At 39.8% G+C, this 21,738-nt stretch overlaps 1 protein-coding gene across 1 annotated transcript in view; it reads left to right on the top strand.

Moving 5' to 3' along the window:
* PHLPP1 (PH domain and leucine rich repeat protein phosphatase 1) overlaps positions 1-21,738 on the top strand; it is a 214,018-nt gene that overhangs the window by 137,265 nt on the left and 55,015 nt on the right. The window contains exons 5-6 of the mRNA XM_059041405.2: positions 18,042-18,188; positions 18,804-19,034. Of these exons, the coding sequence (XP_058897388.1) occupies positions 18,042-18,188; positions 18,804-19,034 (378 nt within the window). The remainder of the gene's footprint in view (positions 1-18,041; positions 18,189-18,803; positions 19,035-21,738) is intronic.

Genomic DNA, 21,738 nt, shown 5'->3' with positions numbered 1-21,738 from the left:
ACAAAATGTTAATATTTGAAAAAGCTGAATAGTGGATACTTGGATGATCATTATTATTTTCTGTAATTTTCTATTTGTGTATTTCATAATAATCCAAAATTTAAAGTGTAAACAAAAAGGAAATCAAAATGCTTCTCATAACATAGGGGAATATGATAGTCCCAAAGGGTCAGCATATATGGACTAAATAAATAAATACCCAGAGGGAGGGATATTTGGGGCATTGCCTTGCCTGTTGGTGCTTTCAGAATCTCCTGATTGGTCCCTCATATCTGTTGATTCTAAATCTGTAAATAGCTTTTCAACGCATCCACGTTTCTCGTCTGCTTCCTCTGCTGCTTCTCCTCTGTCTCTTAGCGCATACCCTCTCCACCCAGCTGTGAGGGGAGGCACTTCTCAGCTCTCACAGGGGCTATTGCAGGAGCTTTGGGGAAATGGTTGTCTTACTGTCATTTTCCCACTGCAGTTCATCCTCTTTAGTTTTCTTGCCTACTGTTTTGTGCATTTTTTTGTTTTGTTTTGTTTTGTTTTGTGGTACGCGGGCCTCTCACTGTTGTGGCCTCTCCCGTTGCGGAGCACAGGCTCCGGACGCGCAGGCGCAGCGGCCATGGCTCACGGGCCCAGCCACTCCGCGGCATGTGGGATCCTCCCAGACCGGGGCACGAACCCATGTCCCCTGCATCGGCAGGCGGACTCTCAACCACTGCGCCACCAGGGAAGCCCTTGTTTTGTATTTTTTAAAATTTAAACTTTGGTCCCATCAAAGTAATATCCTATATAGAGTTTTAAAAAATCTTAATAAGCAATGAGGCGTAAGAAATAAGAACTCCAGCCCATCCTTATACCCAAGTCCTATTCCCTAGGCGACTAGTTTTGATTCTCAGGACTCTTTTTGCTGTTTTCTTCCATCTTCTGAAATAGTATGTATGTACTGCTATTTTTGAATTTTTTGTTATTGGGCATTATGGGTTGGCATATTACAATGGAAGTTGAGGATTTAACGCTTAGATTGTCTCACAGCCCCTCAGCCCCATGCCACATGCCCAGACCACCACTTCCCCCATCCTCTCAATGTACAGATATCCGTTTCTGGTTAAGTAGATGTTGAGGGCTCACATTATTATTATTATTATTTTTTTTTTCGGTATGCGGGCCTCTCACTGTTGTGGCCTCTCCCGTTGCGGAGCACAGGCTCCGGACGCGCAGGCCTAGCGGCCATGGCTCACGGGCTTAGTTGCTCCGCGGCATGTGGGATCTTCCCGGACCGGGGCACGAACCCGTGTCTCCTGCATCGGCAGGCGGACTCTCAACCACTGCGCCACCAGGGAAGCCCGAGGGCTCACATTATTTTGAACATGGAACTGTGATTCTCCTAAGCCACTTAAATGCAACGATTACATTTCTGTGCTGGCTGGATAGTAGCCTCTCTTTTTCACTGGTGTACTTTACTTTTTCTCTAGTGTTGTTAAGGTGGCAGAACTCTAACCCTCTTCTCAACACCTTTGTCTTGGAGACTTCTTCCCTCCTGGAGGCAGCGTAGATATCTACCTGCTCCATAGGCCTGCTACCGAGCTGTTGTCCTGGGGTTACCTTGTGTCATTTTCCTGGTAATTCCCTTTTCGTCTCTCCTGAGTTTTCTATATGTCTTCCTGTGTCTAGCGATTCTTTCTTGGTTTACTCCCTCTTTTTAATGGAATATCTTCTAGGATCTTCCTGAGAAAGGAGACATGCGAGACAAATTTACGAGGCACTTTGTATATCTAAAAATATATTTCTCACACACTTGATAGATAACTTGGCTGGTCTCTGGATAGGAAAACATGTTTCCTCAGAATTTTGAAGCCAGTGCACTATTGTTTTCTAGCTTCTGCAGTTGCTGTTAAAAAGTGTTATACTCTTGGTTCCTGTCTTTGTAGACCACCTTCCTTCTTCTTCTTCTTTTTTTTTTTAATAACCCCCAAAGAGGTTTTAGGATTTTCTTTTTTAGCAGTCTTTATTCATATCAGCAGCTATGATGAACACTCGATCTGAAAAAAATTACATCCTTCAGTTCTGGAAAACTTTCTCATTGTGTTTTTTGATAACCTCTCCCCCTGCTTGGTTTTCTCTTTTCTTCCTCTGAATTCCTGTTAGTTAGGCAGGACCTCCTCATTTGTACTCTAATGCTGTAATTTTCCTCTTTGTCTTAATGCCCTACTTCTTGACAGGTTTTCTCTACTTTATCTTAACCTTCTGAATTTCTGCTGTCTGATATTTTTGAAGAGCTCTTTCTTGTTCGTTGGTTTAATTTGTGCGCATTTTAACAGCATTCTGTTCCCCACCCCTGCCATGGGTGCACTCCTTCTCTTTCTGAGGACATTTAATTAATTTATTTATTTATTTCCTTCTTGCACTCTCTTGATTTCTTTTTTTTCCTGTTTGTGTGGGTGCCTGACTTTTATGTTAGGAACTTGACCTCACTGTTTGGAGATCCTTTGCTCTCCGTTCCTATTTAATGGTGAGCCACTGAGAAGCGAATTGGGTGCTTTGGTCTATGGACAGCGCTTCTCCTCCATACAGCTTCATTGCAGGGCTATCGGGGGTGAACCTTGTGGTTTCCTTGGGGAACTTCCAAAGACAGTATCTGTGGATCTTCTCCCTAGGACATTTCAGTTTTACTTGAGAGGAATCCTTTGGTCTTCTGCCTGGACAGCATGTGTCAAGATTCAGGGAGTGGAGTAGGGAAGAGAGCTGCAATCTCAGGGTTTAATGTGTGGAGTTTTATTTGATCCCCTGTTTTCAGAAAGTGTTTTCTACTCTTCCTGATGTCTTTGAGCCAGGACTCTGGGATTCAGTTTCTTCCAGGGAATAAACTGTCTCCTGCTGGAATTGGGGAGAGGATCTGGGGTCTCATGTAATTCCTTATATGATCTTTTGGAAGTCTTTTTGTAGAAGTATAATGAGTGTACAGTTCGATGGGTTTCCACAAAATGGACACATGTGACCAGTGCTCATACTGAGAAATAGAAAACTACTATTTTCAGGGAGGACACAGGAGCCCTCCCTGTGCCCCTCTTCTTAGTACCCTAAAGATAACCACTGTGCGCACTTCTAACACCATAAAGAGTTTTGCCTGGTTTTGTTCCTAATATAAACGAGTCATATAGTATATACTTGTGTCCTGCATCTTTCATTTACACTCTTTTACAAAGCAAAACAAAGCATATCAAGTTACATATTATCAGCTTGCACTGTATAGTGTGTAGTATAAAGCCATGACTTTGATTTGTTTAAGGTGGGAGACTCTTCAGTTTTGCACTGCCACGAAGGTTTGTTAAGTTTCTGTTGCTTTTTTTTTTTTAACCTCTTTATTGCAGTATAATTGCTTTACCATGTTGTGTGAGTTTCTGCAGTATAACAAAGTGAATCAGCTATACGCATACACATATCCCCATGTCCCCTCCCTCTTGGGTCTCCCTCCCGCCCTCCCTATCCTACCCCTCTAGGCGAAGCACCGAGCTGATGTCCCGAGCTGTGCGTGGGGGAGGTAGGTTGAGGGGACTTGGATGTGGAGGCTGAGCAGCTGGTGAAGGTGATGCTGTATTTGCCCTTCAGGAAAAACTAGGCTTTAAACCAATTTCTTTTTCTCCACATACTAATGTGAGATTTTTATCTCCCATCCCCATTATTCATGAAAGATTTTATTGCCAAGTTTTCAAAGTAGTAAGTTTATAAGTATATGTGTACACACACACAGATGTTCGATGCTAGGAATTGAAATTATATATATTTAAAACTCATTTATACTTCAAAAAGCACTAATGTAGCTTATTTAGGGTCATACAGTTAGTATGGTATTTTTGAGATATGCCATTTATTTAATTTATTATTTTTAGTTGTATGTTTAAGGAATTTGTGTTGATCTCTAGTGTATGTTTCACAGAGAATATGTTAGAGAGGTACCAAAGGGTAATTTATTTTTATGTTTTTACCAGAGTCTCAAGGGATGAATTTTTAGGTTACAGTGTCAGGGCGAATATCCAGAGAGAAACTTTACATACAAAGCATTTATAACGCATAGGAGTTCCAAGACTTTTTTCTTTTAACCACATATCCCCCTAATATTTTTCTTTCTATTGCAAATTCTCACCTTAAACAAATGAGCAATTTCCGTAGAACGTTTAAAATGGTATTTGCAGCAGCATTCTAATTCTGGAAAGATGGCAAGCTGGTGTACACACACAGGCCAGCAGTTGCAGAGGGAAAACATTGTTCTTGGAACTACCAGTGTTTGTTTTTCCTTTATTGGCATTGGAACTCTTCAGTTAGTTTTCAAAAATAGAGGCAAGGCAAAATCAGTGTAATTTTTGGTAGTTTTAGTGGTTTCTTTCCGGGTTTTGTATGTTACTAATAATTACGATGCATTATTTACCTCTATTTTATTAATACATAGTATTTCACTTCTATTAACTGTATTCCATTTAGATGACCCGGATGGTATTAGTACTAAATTGTTATTATTTGCAATGGAGAATTGTTAATAAAATATAGTAAGTTTCTTTGTAGAGTCAATGAAGAGGACAACTTTTTGCTGGCTTAAATTCAAGGAATATAATTTTCCTTCCCATGTCTTAATTTGATTGTTTTTCATATGGTATCAAAGCAGCGTGAACTTATTTGTACTAAATTATATTGGTGTTCAAATGTACTTTTACATTTAAAAGAGCTAAATCTATCATTTATTAAAATTTCATGTGTCATAATATTGTATTGACAGATCTAAAGTTTGTAAGGGGTGATAGCTCACAGAGTTCTTTTATGGTGACATCCAGTGCAATGTTTACAAAGAGCAATGTCAAGAGCAAACTCAAAAGCCAAGTTTGATAGTAATAATTTGTATGTGTATGTTTCTGGTAGCTTTGCCAACCCACGGTACTTGGAAGGTTATCTGATTAGATGTGAAATTTCTTTCAGCTGAAAAGACTAAGAGAGATGGGAGGGATGAGAATTTTTCAAATGGGAGTGAAGGAATGAAGTTGAGTTGGGTGTGCAAGTATGTGGGTGTAAAAGAATGAAAGTTATTGAAGAAATGAGCATTGAGAAACTCATAATTATGCCTGGCATTTATCAAGTACCTTTCTTCTTAGAAAGCTCAATTTTCTACATTTTTAGTCTCCATGAAGTGGAAAACAAATGACCTTATTTCCTACTCTGTTCTTTTGGGGATCTTGGCATTCCAGAGCTACAGAGTTTATTCGTTTTAATTACTTATCCTTACCAAAAGTTTGCATTTCCAGGTTTTTATAGAAAGAGAGATTTTATTTTTTGTTTTTATCAGTGATTTTATCAGTGACTCACATTTAATGGAAACAGTGATGATTCATTAACATAGTGGGGTCAGGAGTGGCATGCTAAAATAGTTTTTCAGCTTATTTGCCAGACATAGACTGCAGTACTTAGAACAGTTTCAGCTTCTTTAAGGATGCTCTTTCATATAGAAAATATTACAAGCAAACAGGAGCCACTCACTGCTGAAGGAAGGGCATAGCCGATGCATTAAAGACAAAACACTTAGCACAGTCGCTGCTCAGGGCTTGGGAAGGAATTTTCACTACTGGGTTTGGTGAAGCTTGCCAAATGTCTAAGGAATTTCAGAGACTGTATGGAATGCCCTTCTTCCAGTTAACTTTTCCCAACACTGAAGTTCCTTTCTTTTACAGCTTTGCTTTTCAGATGGAGTTTTGATCCTCTTGGGAAGCTTTCCATCTCACACAATTCCCATTTTCTTTCCCTGAGCATTTGATCAAAGGAAAGCGTTTGCTTGGTGCTTGGGACACTGAGATTGTGTAGCCTTTGGTGCTCTCCTTGGTGACGGCTCTTGGCCTCATTTCTGGCAATAATAGCCTATTTTCTTCTGCCCTCATACAGCGCAGTTAGAAGAGAGAGCTCAGAAGAAACAAAAGATTTATTTATCAACCAGACTATATTAAATTCAGTTTGCCCTGTTGCCTTCTTGGGATCCTTTAAGATGTTCTTTAACTTTTTTTTCCCCCACTTAAATAAAAAGTGGAGAGAGATCTTCAGAAGCCTTGGCTTGAATCCAGTGAGGCTATTGTATTCCGGCCAATTCTGTTCTTCTGTTTGTTTTAGTTGAGCTCCTGGCTGTACTCTCTAAGTTTTAACTGTAAGAGTTTAATGTTAAACATAGTATTTGCAGAAATTTGCTATTCTGAGTGGTAACCAACTTTTCACTTTGCCTGGCTCTTAGAGGAAAAGGATAAGCATGCGGTGAGCCGGCGAACAGATAATTATTTTGTGGTTGTTGATGGTTAAATAGCATAGTAACTTGGGACTTGGGAACATGGTTAACATAATTACTGATAACTTCTGGAATAATGCTTTGGTCGCCAGTGTGAGAATGCTGATGGAAACCAGTAATGTGCCTCTTTCTCCCTCTTTCCTCTGCCTCGTGTCAGACAGACACAGCTAACGGTACAGCTAACACTGGAGCTCCTTCTAACGACACACACGTGCAACTTTTGAAAATTAAAGACCCCTGAGGGTTTCTGTCTGTCCTAAGAGTGCCTGTGATTTTGATGTCACTCACCATGCGCCCTGTAGTAGTAGAGCTTTGGATGGAAGAGTCAGATTCCTGTCGTCATTTCCCAGGGCTGGGTTAGGATGGTGATGCTAGAGCTGGCAAGGTATTTGACAGAGGCCTGTCGAAAGTCGGGCACACCCATCCCTCCCTGGTGATGTCTTTGGGACTCACAATTAACAAGAAACCTTAGGGAAAGTCTGACTTGCCAGATAGTTGTACTTTCCTCCAATTTAAAGATTTCTGTTAGAAGGCTCACTTTCACCCCACATAGAGAGATCATGTATGTTGGGGGGGGGGCAGGGGGGAAGCACAAGAAGGGAAAGGGAGCTGTTACTTGATTTATGTAATACACAAATCCATGTGTTCTAGACTCCCCTGTTCAAAAATTTTCATAGCTAAGTAGCAGTGTCTTCACCTGGAATTCGAGGTGCTCTGTGAATACTCTAAGCATCCTTTATGACCACAGTTCTTTCTGCGTAACCACATAGTTTGCTTAATGTTTTCCAAGAACACCGCAGAGTTTTTGCCCCCCAAATTAGCGTTTCTCAAAATGTGATTTATGAAATGCCTGGGGTATTTACTAGAAACAGAGGTACCTGGTGTTCATCCCAGACCTGCTGAATCAGAACCTCTGGTGACAGGGCCCAGGAATCTGCATTCTAACAATGCTTACTGAAGTTTGAGAAACAGTCTCATCAGCCTGTTCTTTTTGAGTGCTCTCTTTTCACTTCCCCATCTGCCTATTGAACTCTTGTTCATGTCCATTAGGTAAAAGTAAGTTTTCTCTTCTGCAAGCATTTATGGTATTTTTTCCCCAGTACGTTTCATCTTCTGCTTTTTATTATAGCAGCTTTGCTCCCAAAGTGTTTCAAGTTCCTGGAGGGTGAAAACCATGCCTAATTCACATGTGCATGCTTCACACCCTTTATGCCTAATAAGAACTCAGAAAATGTTTAGTGAATGAATGGTTCAGTCCTAGGATCGGACTTTTATTATACCTAGTAAACTTTGGGTATTGGATTTTTGGTTTTTTCTATTTAACTATCAGATATGCCTGGTCTGTTTGTGATGTGAGCTTAAGCTTTCCGTGTCTGAGCATGTTTTCGTGACATGATTATTCTTTCCGGCTTTAGCTTATGTTCACCTTCTCCTTTGGTAATCTAATATCCTTGATATAGGCATTACCTGATTTTCATTTTTACATATCCTTGTATGATTCAACTAGGATTTTATCTAAGTATACTGTGTGGGTCTTCTCTGCTTTGAGAAGTGGAAATAGCGATACGTTTTCTGCCTGTTAACAGAAATGTTCTTTTTATATTTTTTATTTGTCCTACTAGTGTGGAGGTTAATATTAAACATCTCTTGAATAGTATCTCAATTAAATTGGCTAACTATGGGCAGATCTGTTGGTGAGAAAATGAAAAAAATGTAGTCATGGATAAAGTGAGAAACTATTTCATAAGAGATGTTTAACTGTAACATAACATATTTCTTGTTTGTTTTTTGGATTGTTATGTTGCCAATTTATAAAAGAATCGGAAAATGACAGATTTATGCCACTGAGGACTTACTGTTTTCATGAATTTAGTTAGTGCACCGTTCCTGTAGATCTAGTGACTGCTCTTTCCGCGTGGTTACCATCTCGTGATTTGGAGTGGTTTTCTGTATAATGGAATTACTTGCTTCATGGGAGCCTGCCCTTGCATGCCCCCCCACCCCTCCCTTGCTGTGGGCAGGAGCTCTGTCTTGTTGGCTGTTGTATCCATAGGGTTAACTGTGTCTAGGATCTGGCACAAGGTCAGTAACCCATAAGTGCCTCTTTTTTGAACTATTTTGAAAGGGAGGATTAAAGCAAACATGTCTCTCTTTAGGGGATGCTTTAATTTGCCCTCCCCACAACATGTCCATTGTAATTATTGCTAGCACTGAGTGTTCTCTATTTCCTTGATTATTATTTTGGAAAAATTATGTTTATGAATTGTAGCTTTGGTATACTTTTTCTGCTTTTTCACATTTGCAGCAGTTCTTAGGAAAATGCTGCTCAAATTCTTTTGTGGCTGTCAATTTTAAATTTTATCCAAGTAAAATATGCATGTGTTTATTTTTGTTTTCGAGTCCTATGAGAAGGTGATATGCTTGTTTGGGTTATACTGACAGTCGTTTATGGTGATCAGGACGAAGATGGGGTGGTTTCTGTTTATTTTGCTCAAGTATGGAGAAGCTGGCTGTGTGCTGCCTTAGTATTTGGGTGCGCTGAACCTCCCAGAAGACCCTGGCAGGTGCTAGCTGGGAACAAGGCCAGTGGGCCACTTGAGCCTTGGAACAGAATGGCATACATAAGTTCACGTGGATTCATTTCAGAAGTGGTAAAGGGACAACAGGAAAAAAGTGCCGCACCAAGAAATGGAGAAGTCACCGGTGAGAGTTCGATTTCAGCGCAGTACAGTTTGGGGAGAGCAGTGTGAGAGCTAAAAGGAGATGAGTCACGCTTTCTGAAGAGCAGGTGTTCCCAGCAATTCTGAAGCAGGCCCAGGGATTCAAATGTGTCTCATGCCACCACAGCTGCAGACAAGTCCAAGAAGAACATGGCGTAAAAGGTATCCTTTCTTTTCTCCTGCATCCAGGAGAGAGAGCCTCTTAACTGTTTTGCAGATTATTTGGCTTTCTTACATAACAGTTAGAGCATGTTCAGGTTGCCCTATATCATTCCTGGATTGGGGCAAAAATATTAAAACATGGTGTAGGACTAAGTTCATAAGGCAGTAAAGTTCCATACTAAAGGCATTGGCGTTTGAGGAGTGCATGGAGGATGAATCAGGAAGTTGCTGACTGATGTCTTTCATTCATTGACTTAACTAATGTTTCTTGAGAGAAAGTGCATTCAGTACACATTTTTAAAATGTACTTTAATACCCTTCCCAAGATTTGTCCTTCTAAAGATAAAAGAGAAAAGCTACTCTATCAAGCTAATAATTTTATTAAAGCATTTTGCTGACTCAAAACCACAAAGTGGGCTCTTAGGAAGGACAAAAATACAAGCACTTGATTTTATAAATTCCCTTGGAAAAAAAACAAAAGAGAAAGAAAAAGTAAACGCAGCTTGTTTTTACCCAAGACTTTTTCTTCGTCTGTTTTACTGGAATGGCACTAAGCTTCTCTTTTTGTTCTCTCTTACCCTATTCTATGAAATTTATTTAAATTGAATGGAAATTGAAATGGATGGTTTATTTAATAAATGATATTGGCATAATTAGCTACCAGAAAAAAAATTGTTAGACCTCCACCTAACATAAAATAAATGTCAGGTGAAATAAAGGTCTAAATGTGAAAAATAAAATATATAAATATTAGAAGGAAATATAGGAGAACATTTGTGCCACTTTGGGTTAGGGTAAGAGGACCTTCTCAAGCAAGGTGAAAAACATAGACTCCATACTGGAAAAAATGGCCACATTTGAGCAAATAAAAATTAAAATTAGTATGTGGCTAAAGTTAGCATTAGCAAAGCGGGAAAAATGAAACCATAGGCTGGAATGTCCTGTGACACAGACGCATCATACGACACCAAGAGGCACATTGTTTTCAGGGAGCTCCTACAAATTGATAAGTAGAAGGTGAACAACCCAGGAGAAAAATGGGCAAAGAACATGACTGTGTGTTTCAAAGAAGATGAACTTCACAACAAGATGAACTTCACAACAAGTTAAACTTCACTGAGAAATAGCAATTGAAATGACCTGATACAACTTTTTGCCCATCAGATTAGCAATAATACAAAGGATGCTGACATTAAATGGTAGTGAAGGTAGCGTGGAAAGAAACCCTCTCCTGTGTGGCTGATTGGGAGTATGAATTCTACAACTTTTTGGTAATTTTGCCATATGGATTAAAAAATATATACAGGGGTGGGAGATACAAACTATTGGCTGTAAGATAGGGTCAAGGATGTATTGTACAACATGGGGAATATAGCCAATCTTCTGTGATACCTGTAAATGGAAAGTAACCTTTAAACGTTGTATAAAATATAAGAAAGGTTAACAAATTTTTTAATTGTACAAACTCTTAGACCCACAGTTATACAGGTTCACAATCCCTTATCCAAAACTCTTGAGGCCATTTGTGTTTCAGATTTCCGGGATTTTCAGGTTCTTAAAGATAATACGGTGCATATACTGTATATTGTATAACACCTCTCTCAAGGTTTGGGACAGCACTCCATAAGCAAACGCATTTATATTTCTAAAGGGAACAGATGAATATTCACATCAGTTTAGATCATTTTTGGCACCACATGAATCAAAGAAAAATTTCTGAATTTTTAGAGCTTGTTGGGTTTCAAAAATGTGGATGGCATTGGGCACCCATAAATACTGCAAAATAAAATAATTGATACACAAACAAATAGGCTGAATTACTTCTGTCAGCAAAAGACTGGAAGCATTCCGTGTCGATAGCAGAGGGGTGGGATAAATGGTGGCACATTTGTACTCTGTGTATCATGCAGCTGTCAAAAGAGTGAGTTAGATTTTAACATACTGACGCAGAAAGATGATTTGTTTGTATCAGATGAGAAAACAAGTTGTAGAAGAGAAGCATGTGGTACAATCCCACTCAAGAAAGAGGGAGGGAGGTTATCACCCTCTTATGCATGTATGTGTTTTACAAGGAAGAAAAGCTTTGGAAGGATATATACCAGACTCTAGACACTGGTTATCTCAGGAGGATGAGAGTTGGAAGGAAGTAGGAGACTGTTAACATTTTGTTTACATGCTTCTAGAGTTTGACTTGTTAAAAAGAACATGTATTAATTTGGTCACCAAATAAAAGCCATTTTTCTCTTAAAAGCAAATACAGTTTGTATTACAGAGCACTGAGAGTTGGCGCCTCTCCACTAAGGTGCAGCTCTCCAGACCATGAGGGAATCTGCTTTTCATAATTAATAATTAATGGAAGGCAGAGGGCTAAGCCTGGAGCTAGGCTTACAGCTCCAGTCCTCAAGCAGGGCCTTCATTACTTAGTACCGAAGCCTAATAATTTCCAACATGTATTAGCCTGTCCCCCCACGGGAAAAAAACAAGTTAAACTTAGACTGTTACTATGATACGGAAATCCAGTCACCCAGGGAGTCTTTTTTTAACTGACCCACTTGTGGGGAATAATAACTCCAGAAAGTAATATTGATTTTTCTTTGACTCGTTGAGTAAGACAAATGTGGTTTCTGCTTCATGAGTGTAGTGTGTGACACTCATCTTAAGCACATTTAGAATATGTTTAAAAATAGAACTACTTCTACCATACTGTCATTTTATTTTACAGTCAAGTTTTCCTAGTACTGTTCCCTTAGTTCCTGGAAGGAAAATTACTGAAGATTTAGATGGATCTAAAGCTAATTAGTATTATGTCTCCAAATAGTTATCATGCTATTTACTTGGTTTTATTTCCTAAATATATACAGGATATGTAGCCCTTACCTTTAACTCAGATGCAGAAAGAACCTTGTACATAAATTTTTGAGTGTGGATAGATTGAATGGATAAATGCTGAGAAAGGAGAAAAGATGAAGCACATCAGTGATCATAATAAAACAAGCCCAGGACAGGGCAGTATATGAAAATTGACAGCATTGGTGTGTGTGTTTTTCTCAACTGTGATATCTTATGTGGATGGCATTGGCACCCATAAATACTGCAAAATAAAATCATTGGGAGCAACTGCTCCTTAGAAAATAAAGAGAAGCCGTTTGCTAAATGTGATACTGTGCCATGTAACTTCATTTTGAGAACTAAGATTACTCTGTTAGACTGGATGAATGTTAACTTGATTTCTTTTCCCTACTCCGAGCTCTATATAAAACAAATGAACAAGAGTTAACCTCTCTTTCCTTAAAGCATTTTGCTTGCTCTGGAAAGTGAAGTCAGTCTTTCCAGGTTGTTGGGTAGTTTGGGAGCATGGGCTGTGCCTGAATCTGTTTGAAGGTAAATGTACATAGTGTTCAAAATATTCATTATCCTCCAGGGCCGATAATGCCACCCTCTATAGAGGGAAATGAGGGTGACAAAGGAGTGCTTTCCACACACTACTCTGAGGCCGTTCTTTGACCTGTGACTTAGAATTGTTAGTAAGTGATATCTATTTACATTTAACTCTTTAATAAGATGTAATAAAAGAAGGGCGGGAGAGATGAGAAGTAGTACTGATGTTGAAAGGCAGTAGATTCAAGTTGTATGTGATAGTCACACCATTTCTCTGAGCCTAGTTTCTTTGTCTATGAGCTTGGGAAATGAAAGGCCCCGTCTGTTCTCACTTTTGATAGCCCTGAGAAATAAGGAAGGTATATCTGCTTTAAGTAGCTTTCTTTAGCCTTGGCTGTGTGTGTGTGTGTGTGTGTGTGTGTGTGTGTGTGTGTGTGTGTGTGTGTGTGTGTGTGTGTGTGTGTGTGTGTAACAGATGTTTTTTAAAAACAAACCACACAGTTTCTTGTCCTTCTAATTTCTACGGTATCAAAAAGAATCCTTTCTTGTTATTGATAAACTCATAACTGTAATTAATACAATCGTCATTAAAATAATTTTTATTAGTCTTAAATTTGGTGATGCTCTGATCATCCTCTACTTCCTACATTAAACAGCTATGAGGGGATATCTGCAGCCTGATTGAATATAATGTAACTTCATTTCAAGGATTTAATTTTAAGGTTTAAGAACTGTAGTATTAGTTTCAAAAATAAAATTATTTAAGATATTTCACCAAATATGCATTTTTTCCAAAGCCAGCCAAGTTTTATTTTAGAATCTGGGCCTGTGCACATTTGATAACTTATCTGTCTCACCTGTTAGCATGACAGAGCTAAAAGTCTAATTGTATAGGAGACATAGAGATTTCTGGTCTTTTCTTCCGTAACAGTGTGCTGTCACCTTGCTCTCTCCTCTGCATTCTTTTAAAATAAAGGTAAAGGGAGGAAAGGTCACCCACTCCCCACTTTGATCTCTTATCTCTCTCTTAAACATTGCCTTCAGGTATCTGTTTCACCCATTTGAAGACCAGAGGGAAGTGGATTCTAGGTGGACTTTTATTTTTCTAAGAAGGGGTTTTTGAATTGGCAGATGCCTATAATCTGACTGCTTTTTACATAAATAAAGAAAAAGTGGACCTCTAAGAAGGCTAAGGGTTAGAGTTTCCAAAACAAATGAGTTTTACTGTGTTCTGATCAAGAACTTGAGTTCTCAGAAACAATCCGTGCTTTGTTTGCTAAACAAGTCTGCTGAACATCGTGTTCTTTTCTGGGAAGAATTTGGGGGATGGGCTGTGCAGGGCAGGCTACAAAGGAGGTAGAGAGGGAACGAGAGAAACTTAGGACACTTATAAATCAGAATCATCCTTTAAAATGTATAGGTTGGGCTTCCCTGGTGGCGCAGTGGTTGAGAATCCACCTGCCGATGCAGGGGACACGAGTTCGTGCCCCGGTCCGGGAAGATCCCACATGTCGCGTAGTGGCTGGGCCCGTGAGCCATGGCCGCTGAGCCTGTGTGTCTGGAGCCTGTGCTCCGCAACGGGAGAGGCCACAACAGTGAGAGACCCGCGTACTGCAAAAAAAAAAAAGTATAGGTCTAGGGCAAGAGTATAAATGGAGGCTCCAGCCCACATATCTAAATATTTAATTTATAATTAAGCTAACAAACTGTTAAATAAAACACATTCTCGCCTCCTACCTTCACAAATATACTTTTATGATGACCTCTAGATTCACATTTATTGAATTCTATCTATATAATCCTCAGACCCCTTGGGATTCTGCACTGGATATGGCTGCATGGGGGGGAACTGGCTCAGTGGCCCAAATATCATCTTTACCCATCTCCGACTCTGTCCCTCATCCTGCAGGACACACAGCCCATGTGTCCAAGCTCTGTCCATTCCTAGGGCCTATGGGTGCACATACTCATGGGCGGATGGGCCCAGGGAAGAGGCCCACACAAGCACTGAAAACAGATAAGGTGTCATTTGGGTAAGGAATTCCAGGATCCTGCTTATTGTTAGTAAGGAGAGAATGCTTCTCTAATGGAAATATAATCTGAGCCACATAAGTAATCTTAAATTTTCTGGTAGCCACATTGAGGAAAAAGAAGAAGAAACAGGTGAAATTGTTGTTAATAATATATCTTATTTAATTCAATGTATCAAAATTATCAGTTCTAAAAAATTATTAATAGAGTTTACATTCTTTTTTGTACTAAGTCTTTGAAATCCAGTGTCTGTTTTATAATTAGAGAACACGTCAGTTTTGACTAGCCCCATTTCAGATGCTCGGGAGCCACCTGGGTCTCGTGGTATTTGTACCAAACAGTACAGCTCTAGAGGCCAAGGGAGCCCAAACTCCTTGTTCTATAGGGGCACTTGGCCTGTACTTAACTATTTTTTTCTTTTCCATTCAAGTTTGTCACCTGCCTTTTACTCATTCAACTCACTGTTGCTTGCCTTTCTTCTCAGGAATGGTATAGTCCTAATAAATTTGTTTGCATAGATGAATATACCTTTTATCCCCCTGTTATTGACAAATATTTTTCCAGAAGCCAATGCTTCCACTTTCCATCCTGAGTAATTATTGGAATTATAATCCTTCTGTTCCCCACTTTCTGAAGTCTTTGTGCTATGTTGTTTTGGATAATGTCTAGGGTCTTTTTCCTTCCTATAGGAACTTTTTAAAAAAAAGTTCAGTTTAATTGCATGCATATTTTAAAACTGTGGCCAGTTCTACCAAATGAGGATACAAATCTAGAAGGTAGGATAGATACTGTTTTTGTTTGGACTAGAATAGCAGTTTTATCTATTTCAGGATAGAGTTTCCAGAATTAGAAGGGAAAAAAGCATCTAGTTAAATTTGAATTTCAGAAAAAAAAAGAATATATGTTTTTTAGCATAAGTATGTCTCATGCAACATTTGAGACATACTTATACTAAACAATTATTTGTTGTTTATCTGAAATACAAATTTAACTGGATGTCCTGTATTTTATCTGGCAACCCTATTTCAAGACTGTTTTACTGTCTCAAAAATTGGGGACCCTAAGCAGCTTTTATTTCTGTGGATTAAACTATTGATATTTACTGTGTCAGAAATTTAAACTGAGAAATATTTTCATATATAGTAATTCATTTAGAAAAATAATAAACCCCATTCTTGTTAACATATGTATTTTTTATGAAAAATAACTACCTTCTATAACAAGAAAAAATAGGGAGAAGAATGTTATTATTTTATATTTTTGCAACTCTTTTAATGCCTGGCTTAAGTAGAAGATAGTTGGATTCTCAAGTCTCTTTCTGTTTCTAATCAGGTGTGCTATCACAAAGACATGTACCATCTGGAACTCTCTCCACTGGACACTTGGGAGAAAATGAGAGTGGCAAAAGTCAAATGACATCTTAGTATTGTTATGAAAATAGTTTTGACCTTGAGAATCTCCTGAAAGGATCTCAAGGACCTCTTCCACGGTCCCCCAACCATGCTTTGAGAACCCGTGGGCTAGGAATAATAGACTCTCTAATTCTAGCTTGTGTGTTGGATAGATCATAGATAATCAGAACAGAGGATAAACATTCTTTGTTTTAGGTAGGACTAATGAATCAAATCATAAAATACAAAACAAATTTTAAAATGATTATTCACGTTTAGCAGTAATTCTTAAGTTTTGTTTTGTTTTTTACTTTAAAATTAACTGTCGGCCGCTCTCGCCTTCTGAGATGGCCCACACTCTGTGGAGTGTGTTTCTCTAGAAATAAATCCACTTCTTACCTGTCAACTTTGTCTCTCACTGAATTGTTTCCGCGAAGAGACATCAAGAACCTGGGCTTCATTAAGTCCTGAAACCAGATACTGAAACCCCCACCAGGTGGGAGAAGTTAACTCTATGCTGCCACAACAGACAGACCACGGACTGGCTGGAGCCAGAAGGTTGATGATACTGACTCCCACTTACCTCACCACCAACCAATCAGAAGAAAGTCCATGAGCTGACCACACCCTCCTCTTTGAACCATTACTGTAAAACTCCTCACTACCCCCTGCAGGTCAGGACCCTCAGTTTTGAAAGCATTAGCCCTCTGTGTCCCCCTTTGCCTGGCGAAGCAATAAAACTATTCTTTTCAATTTCACCCCCACCAAAAATAAATAAAATAAAATTACTCTGTCAAGAAAATAGCTATCAGCCTGTCAAATAAGTACATTGTCAGCTTTCTATTTAGAATAAAATTTATATACCCATTTAGAACAAAGCTTTACATTTTTTATTATAAAATTCAGTAAAGAGGTCACATGACAGTTTCTTTAAAATGCTGATTGGATTGCATTGGGTTTATTTTTAAGATGTGTCTGTTCTAGGCATAGTACACATTGCCTAGTATTTAGGCTTGGCCAGTTTATAAAATAACTAGTGTAATGCAATAACTAATCTGATTCTCATCTCAAATAGAAAACGTGTAGAGGTTGGCAATGGGCTGAGAGTGCACAGAGAAGTGCCCTCAAACTTAGAGGTGACTTCTTGAATTGCTTTAATTGCTTGGACAACTGAGAAAATGAAAGAGCCATTAACAGAAATAGAGCAGGAGGAAGTGAAGGTCTGGGATAAAGATGGTACGTTCAGTTTAGGACTGGAAATGTGGTGGGGTGGGTCAGCAGGGAGGAGATTGTGCGATGGGGCTAGAGAGAGTTGTCCACGGGGTAGTAAAACGATTTCCAAGGAAGACAGTGTAAAGAGAGAAGAAGCAGAGAGCACGCCTGTGAGGAGTACCGAGCTGTGGGGTAGGAAAGAGGAGATGGGGAAGAAAAAAGAAGCAAAGGAGGACAGGCTGGAGAGAGCTCGGAAGAGGCTGGGTGAGGAAAGTGTCCTTAGAGTGAGGTGAGAAGAGCTCTTCGTGGAAGGGTGTGTGGTTAGCAGGATCGAGACTGAGGAGTGGTCATTGGTTCTTACTTTGGAGCTGCAAAACTGGTACCCTTAGAGAGGGTGTAGTTTTGAGTGATTGTGAAGTCTTTGTCATTTCAGGTTTGGATTGGAGAGAAGGGAAGCAGAAAATTTTTTGACTCGTCTGGGGTAACAGAAATCCTAAAGAGCTACATCGGTGTTCTTTTCCTTCCTCTCTGTTGTCATTCACTTGGGTGTTAATTACGCTAGCCAAGGTGAAGCTAAAAAACTCACTCCAGCAAACTCACCGCCTCAAATATTCAACCTTATTTTAGAGTGACGTTTGTTCTTAAATATAATCTTTATATTTTAGGTAAAACGCTGGCCTTAGAGCCTGAAGATGTGCACTCCAGCTCTGCTGCTCGCTTACCCTCTGAGGGCTGCTTTTTCTGCTCAGCTGCATTAGAGTTGGACTAGATTATCTCTAGGGCTATGCCACAATCATGTGATGTTATGCATCCATGACATTTGTCTTTTCTTTCCTTTTATTATAATAGGTTCAGCAAGTTGAAGAGTCTTAACCTTTCCAATAATCATTTAGGGGACTTCCCGTTAGCGGTCTGCAATATTCCAACCCTGGCCGAGCTGAATGTGTCCTGCAATGCCCTCCGAGCAGTCCCGGCAGCCGTCAGAGATATGCACAAGTATGTACTTCAAACCCTGCCGCAAAGTATCTCTCAGAAACCCCCAGAAAGCTGCACCAGGGTCGCAGCACATGAGATAAGTTAACTTGTTATGTTGGTCTTATGTTGGTCTCTTGGTCCCAAATCAAGAGATCATGCTCTTGTGTAGAGTTTATTTGTTAGCTTCTTTCAGAATCTTGTAAAAAATTAAAATATCCTTGTTTAGAACGAAGACCCCTACAGGTGAATGTGTCTAAATATGGGAGGAGAGGTTACTTTCTCATTTCCTGAGTTATGTTGAATTCTAAGACCTAGAAGTTAATTTTTTAGAATAACAATGAAAAATGGGTATTTGGGCTGATTCACACTGCAGTCAGCTCGTGTTGTTCTCATTTATGCCCATCCAAGTTGGGAAAATTGGTCATAATTTTCGTTTTCAGTAAAAGATTAAGATGTTTATCTCTGATCATTTCTTTCTGGTGTATTATTGCCTCGGGCCCTGTCCTTAGCATTTTGCAAAGGATAGTATATTTTCTTTTTCTGGTAATATGATCTATACTTATGGAACTCGTATGTTAATAATAAAGATGTAAAATTTATACATTCTCTTTCTAATTCTCATGTTTTCTTTAATAGCTTACAGACATTTTTGTTGGATGGAAACTTTCTGCAGACCCTTCCTGCTGAGTTGGAGAACATGCATCAGCTTAGTTATCTTGGTCTTTCTTTCAATGAATTCACTGACATTCCAGAGGTATTGGAGAAATTGACTGCTGTGGATAAGCTTTGTATGTCTGGAAACTGTATGGAGACTCTTAGGCTACAGGCTTTAAGAAAAATGCCTCACATTAAACATGTGGATCTAAGGTAACCATTTTAAAGAAATATATCCCATTTGAGTGGTTGGCTTATATTTGGGGGGTAGGTTATAGCCCTTCTGGTGGCATTCTTCTGTCGAGGCAAGCAGGCTGGTTAGTTGCAATAAGGGCCCGCTTTGCTATTTTTACCCAGAGGGGAGTATAATGATTAGTAGTAGTAGGGTCTGCTCATGCCTGAAACTTGTTAAAAAACTTTTTTCTCACTGATGAGACCACATATCTTGAAGGTCTTAGTTGGTTTTGCAAGTTTGAGCCTAGTTTTAATTAGCGTGAATCAGTAGGCCCATTGAGTCAGAGAGAGCTATTTATGGTGAATGAAAACCGTATCAAGAGCCAAGTGGATATTTTTCTCTCTTATTCCTACTTTTCTGTGGCTTGAGGCAGTTGACACCATTGAGCATCTCTCCTTAATTTTTTTTTCCCTTCCTTGGCTTCCTTAATATAATATAGTCATTAAATTAAATTTATTATTTATTTAATTTACTTATTTTAATTTCCTCTCTCTCTCTCTATCCAGATGGGTCTGCCCTTAGTTTACAGTTCTTTACAAAAATGTAAAACTCATCATCTCTTGGTAGGCCCAAGGTTGGCCAGAACCTCCACTCTCACCCCTTGCAAGAACAAGGGGACCTGCATTTTGAATCCTGATCACTCTAAACTCTGGCTGAAAACACTAACACAATCCTTGCTACATCACAGATGCCCAGTAATCATCCCTTCGTATGTAAACTTCAGTTTTACTTTCTAATGCACAAAGAACCAATACACAAGGAGGAAGCCGTTCTAAATTTCTCTTTTTTTAAGGAAAAACAAGAGCCTGTCACTGGGCTTGAGTTCCTGCAAAGCAACATATTAGGTTTAGGCCTTAGTATTAACTTGCCCAATTTGATACTTTTTCAACCACACTAACTTTCCCATTAGCCAGGGAGTGATGACCACATGAAATCTTGGGCGAGATATTTAATATCTCTGCGCAGCAGTGCTCTCGTCTCTAGATCACCGTTAACGACAGGGTCTAATTCACAGAGCTGCGGAAGGAATGCCTCGCTCTCCCAGCAAGTGTTACGTATTGTTATCATTACCTGCTGAGATCGCTCATACTCATGAACCCTGCTCAGCTGTCAGTCTTGGCATCTTTTCACCTCTTTGTTTGATGGTTCTTTCCTTGTTTTACGACCCACTTTCCTCTCTGGTGATAACCGCAGACCCTCACTCAGGCCTGTTCATCAGTATAAAGTAGCATCACCTTTTGCTCCCCTGTCATCTCCATTCTTACGGTTTGGCCCCGGGGAACCCGTTCATTCCAGTCCCACAAAGAGTTGATTTGCTTTGCCTTTCCTCAGACTAAAGATTCAAGCCTGTCACACCTGGGGAAGTGTTAGCAGCTTGCAGACCTAGACTTCTTAGTTCAGGGAGTTCAAATGGTAATAATTTATCTGACTTTGAGAACTTTTTGGAGTGTGACAGGATAGGGAACTGAACACTTTGTCTTGTTAACTTTCTTTCTAAATTGTTAACATTATTTATCTCTGAGTCACTTGGGTTTAGAAAACCTTCATATTCAAGAATTTGAGCCCCCTTTTTTTTTGCGGTATGCGGGCCTCTCACCGCTGTGGCCTCTCCCGTTGCGGAGCACAGGCTCCGGACGCGCAGGCTCAGCGGCCACGGCTCACGGGCCCAGCCGCTCCGCGGCACGTGGGATCTTCCTGGACCGGGGCACGAACCCGCGTCCCCTGCATCGGCAGGTGGACTCTCAACCACTGCGCCACCAGGGAAGCCCCGAGCCCTTTTTATTTTTTATTTTTATTTATTTATTTTTTTGGTACGCGGGCCTCTCACTGCCGTGGCCTCTCCCGCTGCAGAGCACAGGCTCCGGACACGCAGGCTCGGCGGCCATGGCTCACGGGCCCAGCCGCTCCGCGGCACGTGGGATCTTCCCGGACCGGGGCACGAACCCGCGTCCCCTGCATCGGCAGGTGGACTCTCAACCACTGCGCCACCAGGGAAGCCCCGAGCCCTTTTTAAATTCAGTCACCCAGAGTATAACGATGGTCGTTTTGACCTCAGGTAGCAAGCATGAGGGGATTTATAAGTTACATGGTATGGATAAGAAAGCGTCATTTTTCTTGATCTGAATTAGCTTACAAACGAGATCAGTCTAATATGTTTGGAAGTAACTTCTTATTAAGAGCTTTGTAAATTCTTCAGATTTATAGTTCTAATTGGGTCTTTTTTAGATGAGATTAGTTACAGGATATTTAAATACCAGAATAGACTTTTGTACATGTAAATGTTGAATGATCATGAGTAGATGACTGCTTCCCTTCAGACCACGGAGCTGAGGGGCCAGAAATCTGGTCAGATTTGCTTATAATTCTGCCTTAATATTTTAAACTGAAGCTAGTGGGATGATTCAAGGGGAGTTTCACTTAGTTTCTGTAAGCAGAAGGCTAATTTTATTGATTGCATTTTTATTCCTTCAGATGGATACATCAGATTAAAAGTAGTCATTTTTCTTTTCATCTTATTCTTTTTCTCATATTCACGTTTCTGAGTCTGATATTATTTCTTCTATGGCATCATTAATAATTTCTCCTCTTCTCTGTCCAAAATGTGGATATTACGTCTTTCTCCTCGATCACCTCTCTTTCTGTGTTGTGCCTTGGTGGTTGGTTGCCTGTACTCACAGGACT

This window comes from Kogia breviceps, chromosome 15, assembly GCF_026419965.1.
Source record: "Kogia breviceps isolate mKogBre1 chromosome 15, mKogBre1 haplotype 1, whole genome shotgun sequence".
Classification (NCBI taxonomy): domain Eukaryota; kingdom Metazoa; phylum Chordata; class Mammalia; order Artiodactyla; family Physeteridae; genus Kogia; species Kogia breviceps.
The sequence above is the reverse complement of the archived record's forward strand: the minus strand, read 5'-3'. Positions and strand labels throughout refer to the sequence as shown.